The 19,619-nt window shown below is 40.3% G+C and overlaps 1 protein-coding gene and 1 non-coding gene across 2 annotated transcripts; both read left to right on the forward strand.

Annotated features, from left to right (window-relative positions):
* The first annotated feature begins 2,417 nt into the window (after positions 1-2,417).
* TMCO5A (transmembrane and coiled-coil domains 5A) lies at positions 2,418-17,197 on the forward strand. The gene is given in 13 exon segments (XM_059056451.1): positions 2,418-2,452; positions 3,411-3,560; positions 4,202-4,325; positions 4,724-4,774; positions 5,482-5,553; positions 8,659-8,715; positions 9,169-9,228; positions 9,657-9,718; positions 10,879-10,915; positions 10,917-10,937; positions 12,701-12,741; positions 17,000-17,139; positions 17,142-17,197. Coding segments are annotated over 13 exon segments (906 nt in total).
* Positions 13,594-13,701, forward strand: LOC131754203 (small nucleolar RNA U13). Its single transcript, XR_009335233.1, has one exon. It is a non-coding gene; the product is annotated as a small nucleolar RNA U13 (small nucleolar RNA).
* Positions 17,198-19,619: the final 2,422 nt, after the last annotated feature.

The following is a 19,619-nucleotide window of genomic DNA, read 5'->3' on the forward strand; positions in this document are numbered from 1 at the left end:
ACACAGAGATGTACAATATATATCTTTTTAAATTTATGTTTATGTTTTCTTCAGGTAAATACCCAGAAGTGGAATTGCTAGATCATATGATAGTTCTATTTTTAAGTTTCTGAAGAACCTCCATATCATTTTCCATAGTGGCTGCACCAACTTACATTCCCACCAACAGTGCACTAGGATTCCCTTTTCTCCACATCCTCACCGACACTTGTTATTTCTTGTATTTTTGTAAAGAGCCATTCTGATAGGTGTGGCTATCAGGGCACAGCACGGAAAAGTTAACAAGGTGAAAACAGCTGCCCTAAAGCTGCACCGGATGTTAGTCAAACGTCCTAAAGAGCAGGAAGGCTTATATGGAGGACCTTAATTTGCCCCCTAGGCCCTGTTTTCACCTTGATTTAGCAGTTCTCACTATAGTAATCTGTTGTCCTCATCCCACACAGGTGCCGAGCATGGGATTCTGCTGCTCCTACAGGCTTGCCTTTGGTAGCCCCTCAAGGAGAAAAGCTCCCCAGGAAGGAGATAGAGCTTTATTTTTATCCCAGTTAAAGTCCCTATCCAATCCATTAATAGCTACAATAACCTTGGTCCAGGGCATTTCCTGGAGAATCTATAACCAGCTGGGGTTAATGAACTCTCCCTACCATTAATTCCTGGGAGAGGCCATTGGCCTGAATGGTTACTTAATTACTCTTCTGTGTACAGCTTCATAAAGCAATGAAATGCCTTCTTTCAGGAAGAAGGGAGATGGTAATGGGGGTCATCAGAGGCCATTAATTTTACAAATAGTTTGTTAGATACTACAGTATGTTAAGAAGTCACTCTGGCCCACAAATCAACTCCATGCGGTCCTTATTAAGTTGAGATCCAAACCTTCCCAGGTTTCCATGATTCACACACATAAAGTTACAAGTGGTGCAGAATCTGGTCAAAATGTACATACTCAGGTATGCAGAAACATATTCTTTATATTCTGCAAATGATCTTATCTTCCCCTCTAGCTCTGATTCCTTAAGTTGGCAGAAAAGACCCAATGGGGCCAATTCAAGACACCATAGACTTTTCCCACTTAAAAATCTTTCAGGTAATTTCTCAGTCTTAGGGAGATTCTCCCTCTCCAGAGCTCTCCTCTTTCCCAGGATACTGGCAGGTTCAGGGAAAAACTACACATCCTTAAGGAGGGTTGAAGGAGGAGCTCCAGGTCTTCATGGCCCCTCTTGCTGCTCCTGGGTCTGCTTGCCTTTCAGGCTGTATGCTGGCCCATGCTGCTTGTGCTATCCCTCCCCACAACACACACACACACACACACACACACGTCCTAGTATGTAAACGGGCAGGTGTCTTGGCTGTTTTGTTTACTCTGTTTCCCTAATGCTTAGAACAGTGCCTGGCATACATAGGAGCTCCTTCAATGTTTCAGTGTTTGTCCAATGAATGAGTAGTTAGTTGGCTACATGATGGGATTAGACTGCTGGCCTTAGGAATCAGACTTTCCATATGAGTCACACTTTGAAGCAAGGGAGCTCAATCTACCAGAGAAATAAAAGACAGGGGCTACCCCTTCATACTGCCCAGAAATCAGATCCATTAAACTACTGCTGCCAAAGGGAAGACGTGACCATGAAACACACACAACCATCTAGGGTCTGAAGTCTCCACAGATGATGAGAAACCGTTGCCACCCACCCCACTGTGACAAGCTGCCCCCCATGTCAACAGCAGAGTCATGACACCTCAGAAGGTTCTGAGATTCTATTGGACAGTTCCACTGGGGAAAGATTAGACTCTTCAGAAGCTAAATGCCTAGAGCAGAATCAGGAAGACCATACACATCAGAAGAGAGGTGGAGTTTATGGAAGTAATGGATTTAAAGAGGAAACCAAAGGGGCAGAGCAAGCCAAATTTACTTCTGCTTGGTTTTTCTGAGCCCTGTTTAATACTAAGATCTTAATAACTGGAGATTCTTATAGAGGCCAGGCTAGAGAGCAGAGAGATCACTTTTCAGAGAAGTTATACACCTACACCCATGCCCATGGGCCCTTTAGAAAAACAAGTGGCCCTAGACTAGAAAGGGACTTAAGAACAATTGATAACCTCTATTGATTCTTATTGCTGTGTATAAATTCCAAAGGGTTTTGTGTTGTTGAACTATCTCTGAATATACCTGCTAGCAGGATATATACTGAAATTTCCAGCATTATCCCTGTATCCTCACTGTATCCTTACTGAGGCATAATCAGAACTTGAGCAGAAAACCAAAAGGCTGAATTTTGTCATGGCCAAAATGTGAAGTTGGAAGAAACCAGTTGATTTGGTTTCTACATTTGGGGGCTCTTGGCTAGTTACTCTACTTCACAAATGGACCCATTTCCCCAACTCATTAAATACATCTCTGCTGATATTTTAGTGAATCTACAATGGAAGAACACAAGGAAGATCAACTAGATCCTGAGTAAGTAATCATGATTATGCAAAGCCATATCCAAGGACCAAGGTATAAAGCAGGTCTGCTGTTGATGTCTTCCTTCATCTTCTAGTCTCCCTCTCTCTCTCCATCTACTATCTATCCCTCCCCCATTGCACTCCACCTCAAGCCCTTCATGCCCTCCTGAAGTGATAGCTATTATAAAGTCTTCTTTTCCAAAATCATCCCTCATCCTTACTCAAAAGTCTGTGTCATTAACTTATTTATGGTTAATCATTTGAAAAGCAAACTAATTAACTGATACAAGAAAAAGAAAAGTTTATTGAGAGCTTCCATGTGCCAGGTACCCTTTCTAGATTACTCTAGTGTTACCCTTATTTTATTCAAATTTACTTCAAAAAGATTTTTGCATTCTTGAAAGTGAATGCCTGAATCATACCTGTGTGCTCAGTGAAGTGACTCTCATGATAGATACTCAAGCTTTGTAGCAGGCACTGTAAGAGAAGTTTTGAGATGGGAGGAGGAAGGGAAAGACTGAAGCCCTACCTGCTGTTGGAAATCTCTTGTGGCTCTGCATAAAGCTGGGTTCAATCATAAGGAATGTGCCAGCTACCTGGATAAAAGTACTCAATAAAAGTGTATTGCATGAGCAGATTTTGTGAACAATTTGTCTGAGAAACCAATGCAGGAGACTATTTAAGGAAGCAAGACTTCTGAAAACAGAGTGGAGGTGCACTAGTATATTGAGCACTTTGACTGAGAAAGACTGAGAAAAAACCTCTCTTGCTGACCACGTTGAGAATTATTGAAACAAATTGTAGAACATGATTAAAAAATATAATTTCCTAAGAATGAAAAAGGAAAGATGTGCTTCCAGAAACAGCCAGGTTAATGAACTACATGCCTTCTAGATATCCCCTTTAGTCCAAAGATTACTGATCTTAAGATAACTGGCCCTTGTTCAATTTGGGGACTGAGTCTACAGGTCAGAGAAAGTGGAAATCTTAAGACTGGCCCAGTCAAAGAGGAACATTAACAGTTTGAATATGGACCTTGAAAGGGATATGCAGAGAATTGATGAAGCAAATCAGGACCTTCTTCTCAAAATCCGCGAGAAAGAAGATGAGATTCAGAGGTGAGTGTTAGGGTTCCATGAGGGAAGTTCTCCATCCAGAGGATGGGGTGGAAGAGAAGAGACAACACTAAATTTTCCTGTTTGTTCTAGAGACCTAAATCTTGTACAGCAAAGTTTCTTCTGCATTCTTTGGCATTTCTCTGTGGCTCAAACCCTGAAATACAGCAAGTTTTAAAGAGATTCCTTAAAAAACTGGGTGATACTTACCTGAGTTTGTGGTGTTTGACTTGGGAATCAGAGGAATCTTACTTTTCCTGCCTTGAAAGTGATTCTGAGTCTAAGGATCCAGGAAAGAATGGTTTCCGGGCTTCCCTGGTGGCACAGTGGTTGAGAGTCTGCCTGCCGATGCAGGGGAGGCGGGTTCATGCCCCGGTCCGGGAAGATCCCACATGCCATGGAGCGGCTGGGCCCGTGAGCCATGGCGGCTGAGCCTGTGCGTCCGGAGGCTGTGCTCCGCAATGGGAGAGGCCACAACAGCGAGAGGCCCGCGTACCACAAAAAGAAAAAAAAAAAAAAAAAAAAGAATGGTTTCCAACTTGAGATTCATGTTTATTGTCACTGAGGTACCCTTGAAACTGATATTTGTGTTTTATCAGTTCTGAAACTGCCAGATCCTCACAATGTGTGCTTGCGTCATCTAGGCTGGAAAATGACATCACTCAGACCAGAGACCTGGCAGAGGATGAGGACTGGGAGAAGGAGAACTGTACCATGATGGAAAGGGAAAGAGCCTTGCAGGAGCTAGAAGAAGAAACAGCCAGACTGGTAAGCAAGAACCTGGGAAGAGCTATATGATAGGTTTTGTTCATCATCCTGTCTCTCATCAACTATCAGATAAGCTAGTCTCTCCTTTTTAGGTACAACTAGTAGTCAACTCAAAAGTCATGGCAGGATGTGTCCATGCATGGAAAGGGATGTGTGGAGGGTAGGGTTTCTTTGGTCATATTTAGTATTGGGAAACCCTGCGTGTGGGCATCTCTATCCCTGGTAAGTTGGTGTGTATGGATTGAGATCAAACCACACGTTCTTTACCAGACATTATGCAATAAGGTAGAGTTCCTGCAGGAAATCATCACTGGAGCGAAATGGAGAACAATCAACTAAATAAAGACGGATGACAGTATGCAGATGCACACTTACACTCTGCTTCTTTCTCTCAACAGGAAAGGAAGAATGAGACTCTGGTCCACAGTATAGCAGAACTTGAAAGAAAGGTGGGATGGGGCTCTTGTGTTCCCACAGCATCCCCAGGCACCAAAGAGGCAAGGGAGCAAAAGTGATCATAGGGGATCCCACATGTCAGAGAGGCCTGTGCTGGGGTGGATACTACTCTCCTGAGGCTGAGCTTCATGACCTAAATAAATGCCATGCATCTTCCCTGCAAGTATCAGATGGAGGGAGTGAGTGAGTTATTCAGGGTATTCAGTGATCCCATAGGTTCCTTCATTCTATTACAAGAAAAGGGATTCCAGTAGACACTCTGCTAAAGTGATTGGCTGGCAACTTTGTAGTGAGAGTTAATTTTACTTTCAACAAAGACTTAAAAATACTTAATTCCTAAAGATTCCCTCTTCCTTGTCTAGGCATTCCCTCTACCTCAACTCCTGCTCAGAATACAGTGGGTTTCCTATGATACCCTACTTTCTGACCCATACCTGAATAACCCAGCATGGATTAGGGGTTCAGGAAAGTACCCCTGCCTTGAGCAGGCTCTAGCTTTTGTGGCCAAGACTAGTGAGAAGAAGTTAGAGGTAGAATAAAGATGTTTCCAAGAGCACCAAGTATCCACCAAAGGACCACCTCCTGGCAGCTTTTATCAAAACCACACACACACACACACCAGAGAATGTCTTTGTTTTCTTTATTTTTTTTATTTGATGTATTTTTTATTTGCAATGTATTTTTTTATTTGAAACTGTAGCTTACAAGGAAATCTCAAAAGGCAACTAAGTGTGAACAAGGCGATCTAAAGGGAACCCCAGAAGAGTCAAAGGTAAATGGAAAAGCAATCTTGAATGGGTTTAGACTATATGAACAGGAAACAAGCTTTCAAGTGTAAACAACTGTCAAAGTTGGGATAAATTCTTTGTAGTTTTACCCATGTCAGGCATAAGCCTGGGCCACTGACTACTGACATTTCCTCTGCTCTTAGTAAGGAATTTTACTCTGAAGCCATATATTTTGTTCTTTCTTCCATGAGGAAGAGCAGAACACAAATGCATATATAACACTGGAGGCAGTTGAAGTCCCTAATTTAAATCCTGCCCCCAGTACTTAGTGTGGTACATGAAGGGCAATTTAATCAGTCCCTCCCAGCCTCCGTTTGAAAATTGAGTGAAATTGTGTATATAAAGTATTCTTTCCCTTTTTTGGAGAGCTAAAACCTGAAGTCACATAATTTTAAAGTGACTATTTAAGAGTCTGGCTAAGGCATGTATATGAAGTCATAGAGGCAGAGCTAGGATCTGTAAATCTACTGCATGCTAGGCAACTTACACATCCTGTCATGGAATCCAATCTAGAAAAGAAATCATTAAATTGGTCATTCAAGTATCTAGTGAGTTCTGCATGCTAAATGCATCAGACAGTGCTTAGCATTTCTCTAATTGTGTTCCAGAGCTAAGAACCTGGACACAACCACAACACATCCAATCAAAGATGCAAGAAGAATTAGAGACTTATTTTTTTTTATTTAGAGAAGAGGTAAAATTCTAACTTGATACTTTCTGTAGAATTACATCTTTATCCTTGCCTTAATTTTTCTTTAGCTTATTAAGCCCACACTTAAGCCCATACTGTGTATATGAAGCCTATGAAGATATGGACACACTGAAAATAGATATATAAAATGAAAGAATAAAGAATCACTCGCCTATCTTCTCTTGGCCAAATTAGTGCTGATGGCCACCAAAAAAAAAAAAAAGGAAGAAGAAGTTTAAGGCCACCAAGTAAGCTTGCTTAGTCATGCACATCCACGAAATTTACCTGGAAAGAAAGAAATCTGGATCCTGTGTGTACATCAGGAAGAAAGTGAAGTTAAGACTAGAAAGGATTACGAAGCCCCATGACTATCCTTACCATATAACTGCAGCAGTCAGAGATTGATTTTCTTCCTTCTCCTGCCCAAAACAAGTTTCCCTGACAGTAAGGCCACCAGAATCTAGTGGGGACAGTTTAATGCTGGCTATGTCAGGTGAGCTGAGCTGACAGACTATAGATAGAGAGTTCCAGGTGTTGTCAGAACAATGGCCATTATTTTCCTAGCAGCAAACCAGCCCAGCCCTAAAGAGTTCTAGAGTATTATTAACCCTCTGAATCACTCACTCCCTTTTGCCCACCTGTTTTGTAGAATTCTTAGGTGATATCTCTAATTCTATGAAATATACAGCATCTCCTTTGCTTCTGTTCCTCTTGCACACTGGTGATTAGTTCAGCAGTTTAATGGGATGCCTGCTTCAACTCCTTGTGACTCAGGCCACTGTCTTGAAAATACAGCCTTAAGCACATTTTTCTTTCTGGCCCTGGTTGTAAATGACTGGAGGGGAAAGGAACTGTTAGAAGCATCCAGATGTAAAATAATGATCCCTAGATAAAAGTGGGAACAACAGAGCTGAAAGGGAAGGAAGGGAAAATACAGTTATATCTGCTGTTCCTACAGAATATAACCCAAATGCATCCATTCTTCCCTATCGACTACTACTAATAGTACTAGCCTCTTGCAAGCCACCATAACCCTCACCTGGATGCTGAAGTAGCCTCCTAACAAGTCTTCCTGCTTCAACTCTTACTCCTAAACAATCTCACTTTCCACATATTGAAAAGTCTCTTCTTTAAAAACACAGGTCAGATTGTGTCTTTACCACTTGAAGCTCTCTCCTCACTTTTCACTACAATTAGAATAAAGAACCAAATTTTGGGGACTTCCCTGGTGGCGCACTGGTTAAGAATCACCTGCCAATGCAGGGGACACAGTATCGAGCTCTGGTCTGAGAAGATCTCACATGCCACGGAGCAACTAAGCCCACGCACCACAACTACTGAGCCTGTGCTCTAGAGCCCGCAAGCCACAGCTACTGAAGCCCATGTGCCTAGAGCCCGTGCTCCACAGCAAGAAAAACCACTGCAGTGAGAAGCCCGTGCACCACAACAAAGAGTAGCCCCCTCTCGCCACAACTAGAGAAAGCCCGCACACAGCAACAAAGACCCAACGTAGCCATAAATTAATTAATTAATTAATTAATTAAAATAAAAGAACCAAATTTTTTTAGAAGCTATAAGGCCCTACATATGTAATCTCATCAGTGGCTACCTTTCCCCACCTTACCAGTATCCCCTGTGCTTCAGCCACATAACTTCTTCATACATACCAAAGTTCACAGTCTTGGCCCTTGTTGTAACCTCTGCATGGGACATATTTCCTCCAGATCTCCATTTGACTAATATTATCTTTCAGATTTCAGCTCAAGTATCATCAGAGAGGCCTTTGCCAACCACCTATATTAGCTCTTATGCCATCACTCACTCTCATTCTCAGCACATTACTCTGCTTTTATTTCCTTCACAGCACTTACCATTACCATGTTGACTCACTTGTTATGTCCCCCAACTAGAATGTCAGCTCTGTGAGGCAGAAAGCCTATCAATTCCGTTCACCACTGTATCCTCAGCACTCCCCCTGCCCTTGCCCTGTCAGTCCAGCGTAGTGGCCGATACAGAATAGGCTTTCATCAAATATTCAAGGAAGGAAGAGAGGAAAGAAGAAATACAGGGAGAAAGAAAGGAGTGAGCCATGAATATATAAAAGCAAAAGTGACAGTGAATTTTTCAAGGTTGATGTTTTTCTAAGAGAAATAGCTAAGGAAGAAGGAAGCTAAGAATTGAAGTTTAAGGGCGAACGAAGCACTGATGAATACTCAGTGATCAAGAGTGCAGGCTCACCAGGCAGCTGCAAAGGACAGTTTGACTGCCCTCCATCAAAGATATCTGAAATGGTGCCCAATGCACTTCAACCACCTGTGAGATAACCTTTGCTATAGCATTTCAGAATGGAATCCTGTTTTTGCCTTGCTGAGTTACCAGCCTCCTTCCCTGTCTATAGGTTAAGTTACAACAGCTGGAAGCCTCCTGTGCAGACCAAGAGAAGGAGCTGGCCAAGGTAACCACAGTAACTTCAATGTTACTCCTCCCAAAGGAAGGGATACTAGATTCTTGGTCAGGTGATCTAATGCATTCCTCAAATAATTGAGTTATAAAAAGGTTCTAGATCCCAAACCACTATGGGATCAGGAGGGTATGAAAGAAAGAAAGATGACTATAGTCTCCTAAGTTATCTTCTATTTAATATTTTTTATAGGATACATTTCATAATCTATATCTTCCACAAATTAGTATCTATTCTTCTCCCAACTGTCCCCAAATAATCCCCAAAGGACTATAAAATATAGCTTGTTTACCCTCAAAAAGATTAGTTTATATGTACAAAAAAACATATTTAGAACAATTAGAAAACCACATTTAGGGTCTGGTACACAGGAGGAAACAAGTATACTATTGTTCTTACAGCAATTCACTGAGAAAATTTAAGACTAATAAATTTTAGTCTCCCCAGGTAATAGAAGACTATGCACTTGTGGCCCAGCTCTGTGAAGATCAGGTCCTCTGCATAAAGGTACAGCCTCTCAGTAAAGGGACAGCAAAGGGTTTGTTCAGGTACAGGGTGAAATGGAACCAGGTTTTTCAGAGCATACTGTCTGGAACAATTTGAACTCTTCAAGGTGTCATTCCAGAGGGATTGTAGGGTCTCTGACACTCCACCACCGATATCATTCTGTTACTTGCCTGGTCTCCTAACCTCTGTGCCCTTAACTTAATAATGAACACTTTTCCTGTTTATAATTCCAATTACCCCCAGGGGCCTGTCCAGTGGTGAAATATAGTGAGAGATCAGTAGTGGTGGGGTGGAGGCTAGGAAGCAGAAAACGTGGCAGTGGGAATACCAAACATTTATGTCACAATGTAATAATGCATGTTTATTATGATTAGGAAAAGCATAGGGCTTTAATTAGTAACCGTGCTTTCTTTTATTTCTCTTTGAAGAAGTACCAGGAAACTTTGAAGAAAATAGAAGAACTAGAGACTCGGTTCCTTGAGAGAGAAGTGTAAGCTTTGGCAAACAAAGGAACATCCTGATTTTAGTGGTAACTCCATCTCAGCCTGGGTCAGAGCAAACACCTCTCTAATTCCAGTTTGGAATTGTGAGGCCCCCAACACCACATATATTTCCCCTCTGTAGTGATCAGGTCGACTCCCACTGAACCCCACCAACTTTATTTTTTTTTTATTTTTTTATTTTTTTTTTTGCGGTATGCGGGCCTCTCACTGTTGCGGCCTCTCCCGTTGCAGAGCACAGGCTCTGGACGCGCAGGCTCAGCAGCCATGGCTTACGGGCCCAACTGGTCCACGGTATGTGGGATCTTCCCGGACCGGGGCATGAACCTGTGTCCCCTGCATCGACAGGCAGACTCTCAATCACTGCGCCACCAGGGAAGCCCCCCACCAACTTTAAAACGCAGGTCCTTCTCCCATCCTTCTTCAAAGACTGTAGAACCACATCTCCCTTCATAGCTTTATCACGTTACCAATTATTTGGGTTTATATTAAGGGTAGGAACATGTGCTTTAAAAGGGTTAGTGGTCAGGCACCTTGATAAGTAGAACATTCATATTAAACATAAATAAAAGCTTCCTTCCCCAAAAAAATACCCCTTGAGTTTGTCAAAAGAGTTTAAATGATGAGAAACTAAACCAAAAACCTCTCTTCCATTTCTTGACCCTCTTTAGATGTTAAATCTTAATTCAGTCAAGAAGTATCTCTATATATTAAATATTTTAGAATCTTGTGGTGAAGAGAAAGAGACCCAAACTGCATAAAGCCTCTAAATAGGCATGTACACACCGTGGTCGTGTGTCCAAGACACCAGGACTTGGAGGTCCTCGCCCCTAAAGGATACCTTCAAGTCTCCCAAAATCCTTCCTGAGTACTAGGTATGGCTTGACTGCTAAGCTAAGTTTCTAGAACAAGGCTATTCAACAGAAATTGCTATACTATCTATTACTTGGCCACTTACTGAGTACTTGAAGAACAGGTAGTATGACTGAGGAACTTATTTTTTATTTTAATTAATTTAAATTTAAATAGCTACATGTAGCAACTGGCTACAGTACAATTAGAATATAAAACTGTTTTTAAACAACCATCATATAATATGAATCTTTAAGCGCACTTTATCCATTCTCTATCTTGGTTCTTTTCCCCCTAGGTCAAAAGTCATAAGCATGAACTCAGCAAGCAAAGAGTGTTAACAGCCAAAATAACAAGGTAAGCACCTACTTCAGCTTCTTCAGCATCATCGCCTTTCAAAGGAGTTTCCAAAATCACTATAAGCCACTAAACATCGAGCAATCTTCCCATGTGAATTTTCCAAGAACAGTACCAGATATAATTCCAAAGCATTTCAACCCTAAACAAACAGAGAGGATGCTAAGGAACAGTTGTCTTACCTCTTACAGCTGTGCAAATGATGTGTTCTCAAAGAAACCAGCCCAAGACCAAAGAAAATTTCGAATAGAAGCGAGAAGGAACATTAACTGAGGGTGCACTCTGTGGAGAGAAGGCCAATACATGACACATACACCACTCCTCTATCTCCCGTAATCACAGAACTCTTTCCTGATGATCCCAGCATTGTCCAGAATCTTTTACTACACAGAACACCAAGGGCATCTATCACCATCTAATCAGAGTTGGCCTATGAGTTAAAACATAGGAAGCAGTTGCTTCTTTATGATACAGCTTCAGTGTCTATTCATCTTTAACATCATGATGTCACCAGCACATATGCAAAGGTCAGAAGGAAACAGATGTGGATGTAAAGCACCCGGCCTCTTGGCCTGCTTGGTGTCTTTCTTGTGGAAGCAAGTACATAGATAAAGTTTATTGGACTTTAATTGTAATTTATATTTCCTTTAGAGCCAAGGTGGACATTCAGCAGAAATTTTATGTTGTTGAGATATATGGTCTTTATAATCTCAGAAAAGAGAAGTCATCTCTTCCTTAAAAGCAAATATCAACATTTGACTATTACCCTTGAGGTCCTCCAGATGTCTGAATATATGTTAGACCATTTCCACAGTGACTATAGTTCCCACTGTCCTGAACAAGTTATTCTGGTCCCAAGCTTATGTATTCCACTCAGCAAGCAAAACTCCTGAAATTAACTGAAGTCCACCTCTCTAGAACCAAGTTTGGCATGCTACCTGATGTGTGCCACCATCTATTCCCGGTGACTTATTAAAGTATTCCTCTGACCACCTATCAGAGAAACAACAGGACTGTCTTCATCAAGATGACCAGAGTCCATGTGATGGTTCAACGACCTATGATGTTTGAGCAATCTCTTTAGAGAGGCTGCCTGAGCAGCTGACCAGCTAGCATGCCACTTAATCTCACTCAAGCTATAGAATCAAATTTGTAACCCAGAAAGCTGCTTTCTAATTCCAATTCTGCAAGCCTCATTTCCACAGTTTTAAAGTGTGATCATAATTCCTCTTCCTTTTTATCTCACAAGGAAGTTTAAAGGAAAATGAAGTAACTGAGAAAATATTTTGGAAGACGGATGTTACAGAAATCCAGGATATGTTCTCATCTTTACACTTTTATAGATTTCAAAATTTATCTCTTGGAATATGTTTGTGTGGTTTTTATAGCCTGTAAACTTCTCTAAGGGTCACTGACTAAGTAGAAGGTAAGGGTATAGTTGAGAGAGCCCAAAATGTGAACTGAGAGGACCTGGGTTCCAGGCCTGGTCCTGCCACTTACAAGCTGTATGACCCTACCCTTCTAAGTCTTAATTTATTCCTATCAATATATAAAAATGTAATGCAGTTTTATATATATATATACACACACACACATACATATATATGTACATATATTTGGCTTTGAAAATTTCATCTGCTTATGTATATGAAAAAATTATAAAATTTTACCTAAAATAACATTTAATTAATGGCTCAGTACAACTTGGCAGTGATAGCCTCCAGAAATTGTTTATTTATCACTGTCCTTTCTTCTTCTCCTAGGATAACTCTCTCCAAAAGAAGAAAACAGGGTTCTATAAAATGTAAGTAAATCCCTTTGAGTAAACTTCCCAGAAAACTGGGAGTTCTACTTAGCCATACTAGCAGATAGCAAAGTCTAGACAAGGAGAACACTGTATACACACACACACGCGCACACACAGTCAAGTCAACAAATTTGTTTTATCAATGACCACATTTCTCAGTTCACTGTTATGAATTCCTTGTCCAAAGGCGATGACTAATCTCAGCTTTCCAGTAGTAGAAGCGTGGCCTAGCAGTAATCAGAAACAGGAATCCTATCACCTAGAAGAGATGTGACAAGTCTCATACTTACCCCCTTTTCCCTTCAACACTTTCAACTAGTTTGATGTGTCTGGTTTCCCAGTAACATCAGTTGATTAGAAATGGGGACTCCAATAAAAAAATTAAAAATTAAAAAATAAAAATTAAAAACAAAAACAAAAGAAATTTTTAAAAATAAAAAGAATAAACAAGGAGGGTTATAAAAAAGAAAGAAGGAACTTCTGCAATATACAATAACACTGAGGCACCTTGAGGACATTATGCTAAGTGAAATAAGCTAGTCACAGAAAGACAAATACTGCATGATTCCACTTATATGAGGTATCTAAAACAGTCAAGTTCATGAATCAAAGTGTGGAATGATGGCTGCCAGGGGTTGGGGGGAGGAGGCACAGGAATTTACTAATCCATTGGCATAAAGCTTTGGTTAAACAAGATGCTAGAGATCTGCTGTATAACATTGCACCTGTAGTCAAAGGTAATGTGTTCCACACTTAAAAATTTGTTAGGAAGGTAAATCTCATGTGAAGTGTTCTCACCACAATAAAACAAATTTTTTTTTAAACTTAAAAAAAAAAAGAAATGGGGAGATCCTTCTGTGGTTGGTAAGCATGAAGATTGGGTTTTTACACTATTGTGTGAGATGTGCCTCCCTCAAACTTTATCACAATGTCAGCACATTACCCCCTAATGTGAAAAATAAAAATAAAAATAGGGAGAGAATTTCTAAATGCAAGTATACCACTGCCTCACAGCAGATAAAAGAGAGAGAAAATGATTGGGAAAAGGAGACAGCACCTAACAGTATTCAGCACATAATAATTGCTCAAAAATCTTGTTAAACCAAATAAGAACTCAAGATTCAAACAAATGAGTGGATATTAGTCCTTAGGGAATCACTGTGAGAGCAAAGTAAAATTGGTATTAAAGCCCCTGCATTTTTAAGAAAAGGTCAAATTATGTTGAGTATAGTATGTTTAAGAAGGCAGAAAGAAACATATATTTAAAGTGGTATGAAATGTGATTTAGAAAAAGTCCAATCAAAATAGTTAACATGAAATTATTGGTGCTTAAAGGTCAGCTCCAACTGTCTGGAAAATTTGCTTAAGAGGGATACTCCTTCATACCAGTTAAGTGAAGAATTATATATTTCAATATCCTTAAATACATGTTCCCAGAACAACTAGCAGAATTTTCCCTAGAACTCCTAGGCCACCTTTGCCTATAATTCAACACCAGTGCCCAGCATGGACTTGCCCATGTTCTTGGGATAAGAACTATCTGCCATAAAGAGAGTTAGTAGCCTAAAGAAACATAAGCCCAGCAAGTCTAGCTCATCACATCAAACTACAAATGTCTTTCCTCTTGCTCTGATCCAGCATCCTTGGAGCACTGGTATACTGTGCACTGATAAGAAATTAGAAAGCTAGGTTATTCCTAAGATTGTCCCTGGGCATGTCATCCCAGACCCTTCTCATGAATACTGTATCCAGCTTCAAGGAGAGTGGTGGGAAGAGGCTTTTAAAAGGCTTTTGATTCTAATTTTGAGCAAGATCCTGTATTAGAATGGATCCTGGCTCTTGTCACCAAGATTAACTCTACAGGAAAACTTAAGAAAACTGGAGGGGAAGGGGCTGTTTTTGACTGGTGAGTGGAGGTGGGCCGTGAATTTGTCCTGAGGCAGAATGCAGCCCAGCACAACCAGATAAGGGAACATAGCAAAGGAAACAGTGGAGGTTTGCTCGTGGAAATCATATTAAAACCACAAGGGCAAAATAATTTATCAGTTATATAAGAAATCAAGACTACCATAAGGAAATTTATAGAAATTTAATAGGAAATATTAAAGGTAATATAAATGAAAGAAGAGAAATACCATGATCATGGATAGGAAGCCTTAATATCATAAACATATCAATGGTCTCCAAGTAATTAATAGAATCAGTTCAATTCCAATCAAACTCCCCAGAAGATTTTTCATGGAATTGAATAAAATGATACTAAAATATTGTATATGGGAGAGTAAATGGGTCAAAAATAACCTGGGCAATTTTAAAGAAGAGCAAGAAATGAGAAACATGCCCTTTGAGATATCAAGACTTACTGGGAAGCTACAGTAATTATGATAGTGTAGTATTATCACAGGAATAGGAAAATCGACCAATGGAAAAGAACATGTGCTCAGAAACAGCACACATATAGAAGCTTGATATATGACAGTGATTGTATGTCAGAGAGGAAAGAAAGGATTGACTGTTCAGTAAATATGGTGGGGAAAAAATGGTTATCCAGATGAGAAAGAAATAAGATTGAATTACTACTATACAGTATAACAAAAACGCAAGCCCAGATGTGTTAAAGACTTAAATACCAATTTTTTAAAAAAACCTACAAAACTCAGTATTAGTTATCTATTGCCACATAACAAATTACCCCAAAATTTAGTGGCTACAAACAACAAACATTTATGAACTCACACTTTCTGTGCATCGTAAATCTGTGAGCTACTTAGCTGGGTGGTTCTAGCTCATGGTCTGTTACGAGGTTGATGTTAAGATGTTGGCTGAAATTACAGTTATTAGAAGGCTGGGCTGAGGCTAAAGGATCTATGTCCAAAGGAGCTTACTCACACAGCTGGTTGCTGGCCGGAGGTCTCAGTTCTTCATCACATGGACCTCTCCACCAGGCTACTTGTGTGTCCTTATAACCTGACAGCTGGCTTTCTCCTCAGAGTAAGGAGGAAGCCACAGTGCTTTTAGTACATAGTCTAGGAAATCACACACTGTCATTTCCATAATATGTTATTCTTTAGAAGCAATTCATTAAGTCTATTCCACACTCCAGTGGAGAAGAATCTCTCTAAAGGAGGAATACCAAAGAATTTGTGGACATATTTTTAAACTACCATAAACTCTTAATACAAAATAGTATCTTTTAGGCCTTGGGGTAGGGAATGATTTTTCAAACAAGATACAAAAAGCAGTGGTTCTAATTAAAGGAAATGATAGATTAGACTTTATTAAAAATAACTTTAAGGACTTCCCTGGTGGCACAGTGGTTAAGAATCTGCCTGCCAATGCAGGGGACACGGGTTCGATCCCTGGTCCAGGAAGATCCCACATGCCACAGAGCAACTAAGCCTGTGCACCACAACTACTGAGCCTGCGCTCTAGAGCCTGCAAGCCACAACTACTGAAGCCCGTGAGCCTACAGCCTGTGCTCCTCAATAAGAGAAGCCACCGCAATGAGAAGCCCGCACACCTCAACAAAGAGTAGCCCACACTCGCCGCAACTAGCGAAAGCCTGGGCTTAGCAATGAAGACCCAGTGCAGCCAAAAATAAATAAATAAAATGCACATTAAAAAATAAATAAATTTTGTTCTTTATAACTTTCAAGTGAAAGTTATAAAGTAGAGGGCAGATATTCAAAATACACACAATGGAAAAGAATTAATATCACGAACATATAAAGAATTCCTACAAATTAATAAGAAAAGCCCAAACAACATAGTAGATAAACGGGCAGGAGGAAACACATAAGACGAATAAACCTATGAACAGATGTTCAGCACCATCGTTCATCAAGGAAGTACAAGCCAAGACCATAATGAGATATTACTTTATACCCAACTGATTGGCAAAAGTTTAAAAATCTGATAACATCAAATGTTGGAGAGGATGTGGATCCACAGAAACATAAACCCTGCTGGTAGAGTATAAATTTGTGTAACTACTTTGGAAAACAATTTTCCAAAATAAAAATAAAAAACAAAACAAGATAATTTCAGATAGTGATAAATGCTGAAAGAAAATTAAACATGGTGATGGGAGAGAGAGTAGCTGGCAGGCCAGCATATGGGAAGAGGCTACCTTTATAAGGGGTTGTTAAGAGTAGAGACATGAATATCAAAGAGTCAGACATGCATTTAGATTATGACTATTTTGTTCCAGGTTTCCTAACCTCTAGTTAACATTTTCTTGGCTTTCTCTTTCCAGGATTTTTCAATATTTCTTTCTCACCACCCGGTTTTTCATCAGACTGCTGGGCTACTTGTTGTTCCACATAAGTTTTATAAATCCAGATCTCTTTATCAATATACTGCCCAAGATACTGAGCAGGAACATCTTGTGGAAGCTAAGTGCTTTCTCTTTCCATCTCTCATGCTTGAGACAGAGGACATGTTACCCCACTGACCCCCAAGAAATATCCTGGAGCAAAAGAAGGCAAGTGGTATCTGAGTCCATAGACTAAGAGATGGTGGAACTTGTGGAGGAAAGAGGTTTTCTTCAGTTATTTCCTTGAGGTTTGCCTACTTGATTACCATCCCTCCTCACACAGTCTTTCCAAGATTAACCTTGCCCAGTAAAGAGCTCTGTCAATGGATTTCTGTGGCTATATGGATAAGCTAAATAATACCAAGAGTAAACAAAGTAGACTATTTTTGGAATAATATCATAAATGCTGAGAAAAATTAGAGTTGATCAATTCTTCCAGTGAATCTTAAAAATCTAAGACACAGGAGCCCTGCAAAACAGAAGATTGTTCATTACTTACATTAGAACCCTTTGGTTGTAAGTTGCCTTAGTTTAAGCTAATTTATAAATTTACAGGACACAAAAAAGTATTACCTCATGGAACTAAAAATCTGGGGCTTCAGGCATGGCTGGATCCAGAAGCCTCAATGTAATGTCATTGGAGTTTCATCTCTCTCTTTTCATCTCATTGGATGGGCATTTTCCTTTTAGTGGGAAGATGCTGCCAACAACCTGATGCTAATCTCATACTACCAGATTAGCATCCTTAGCAGAATGAAAGAGTCTTTTCTAATAGCTCCAGCAGGAAATTTCAGATAAACTGACTTAGTTGTGGTCAACTGTCTACCTGTCCCACAATCAATGTGGCCAAAGGGATGGGAATACTCTGATTAGTCAAGCATGAATCCATGAGCCATATGTCCAAACTCCTGTAAGGGGCAGGGGAGGTAAGGGGACAAGAAAGAGATAAGGGAGTCAGCCCCACGTAAACTATATGGAATGTGTTTCCCAAAGGAAAGGGGGCACTCAATTCCCAGAGAAGGGGAAAGGGATAGTGGACTGACAAAAGCTGACGTTCACTTAATCACTAGTTTTAGCCATACATATAAATATCCGACTTCGGCAATTAAAACTCAAAGCTGTAGCTCACTTCATATGTCTTCTTACCAGTAAAAACTATAGCTTCTCAAGATCATAAATCAAGATAAACTACTGCAAAGAGCTCAATATAAATATGTAAAGAACCAGGTCTCTAGGGCTAAAGTAAGCAAGGATTCTAAAGTAAATAGCACATGACATATTAACTGCTTCACGAACTTCGGGTAACCTAAATATGGTCAAACCTCCTATTTTTCCAATTAATTTCTGAACCATCCATGTGCCTTATTAACAGGATATACTCAAAATACCTCTTTCCCACCCTCCTAAATGATCAGGACCCTTAACAGCTCTGAAGTCCAAGAGCACAAAGGGGTCATTCTGGCTTCCATACTAGCAGGGAATTAACTTTAACGCTTTGGTTCACTGTCATTTCTTCTTGGGGCCACATGATGTCACTGTTGAAAACTGGTCCTACACAGGTTGATTAAATAATTAATTATCCAAATTGAGACATATCTGATAATAGGAAAGGACACTATTAATAATTATGTCAGGACAAGAGAAACTAGATAGGACTGTTTCAGCAAACCAGGATGTATTGCCATATATAAAAATCCAAGATCTTGTTGACATGGTGTATTTTGCTGAGGCTGCTATGTCTCATTCTTCACTGTTAAGAGTGCCCATGCTTAGGACCCTAGCGCCACAGCTGAAGCTGCACCTCTCCTTCCTTTCACAAACCCAGATGTATGTTCCAAGGTCAAGTTCCTAGAGGATTAAGATTGACTCCAGTTTCTGCCACGATCACCCTTGCCTCCACAGGAAGCCCTGCAGTCTGGGAAGTCAGCCTACTCTCAGGAAACCCACCCTCTGGAGGTCAAGGAGTTGGTCTGAAGACTCAACCCTCAAAACACAAGGACTCAATGATACCCTACAAGGGAGGCTCCGAGGTGCACACCTTCCCTTCCAGGCATTTCCCAGTGCCTGGGAACTTTTCTGAACTTCTGCCCCTTGAGAAGAGAAACATTCTACCACACACACTAAGATGTCTCAGCAGACCCAGAAACAGTTTGCCATGACACTCACCCAGCCCCTTTATAATAGACATAATGTTCATGATCATGAATTCCATTTATTAAGCACCTGTATCACATGCCAGGCACTGTACTACGTAGTTCATGTGCATTATTGTATTAAATACAACCTTGCAAGGTAGATACTCTACCCAGTTTACAAATAAGCCAGTTCTGAGAGCAAATAAAACAATCAAAGTTCTAAGTTGAAAGAACCAGAACCTGTGCCTGTGTCTGGCTCAAAACCTTGGCCTCTATAACCTCTAATGTTTCTAATATTAATAGCAAACATGGACCAGACAGCTGGCCAGGGAGAGGCTGAGCCATAGTCCAGAGTGGTGGGATATTTACTCACCTGTGAAGGGGGAAATCCCAGCCATGGCTACATTTATAGAATTAGGGAGACC

Source organism: Kogia breviceps, chromosome 3 (genome assembly GCF_026419965.1).
Source record: "Kogia breviceps isolate mKogBre1 chromosome 3, mKogBre1 haplotype 1, whole genome shotgun sequence".
NCBI lineage: Eukaryota > Metazoa > Chordata > Mammalia > Artiodactyla > Physeteridae > Kogia > Kogia breviceps.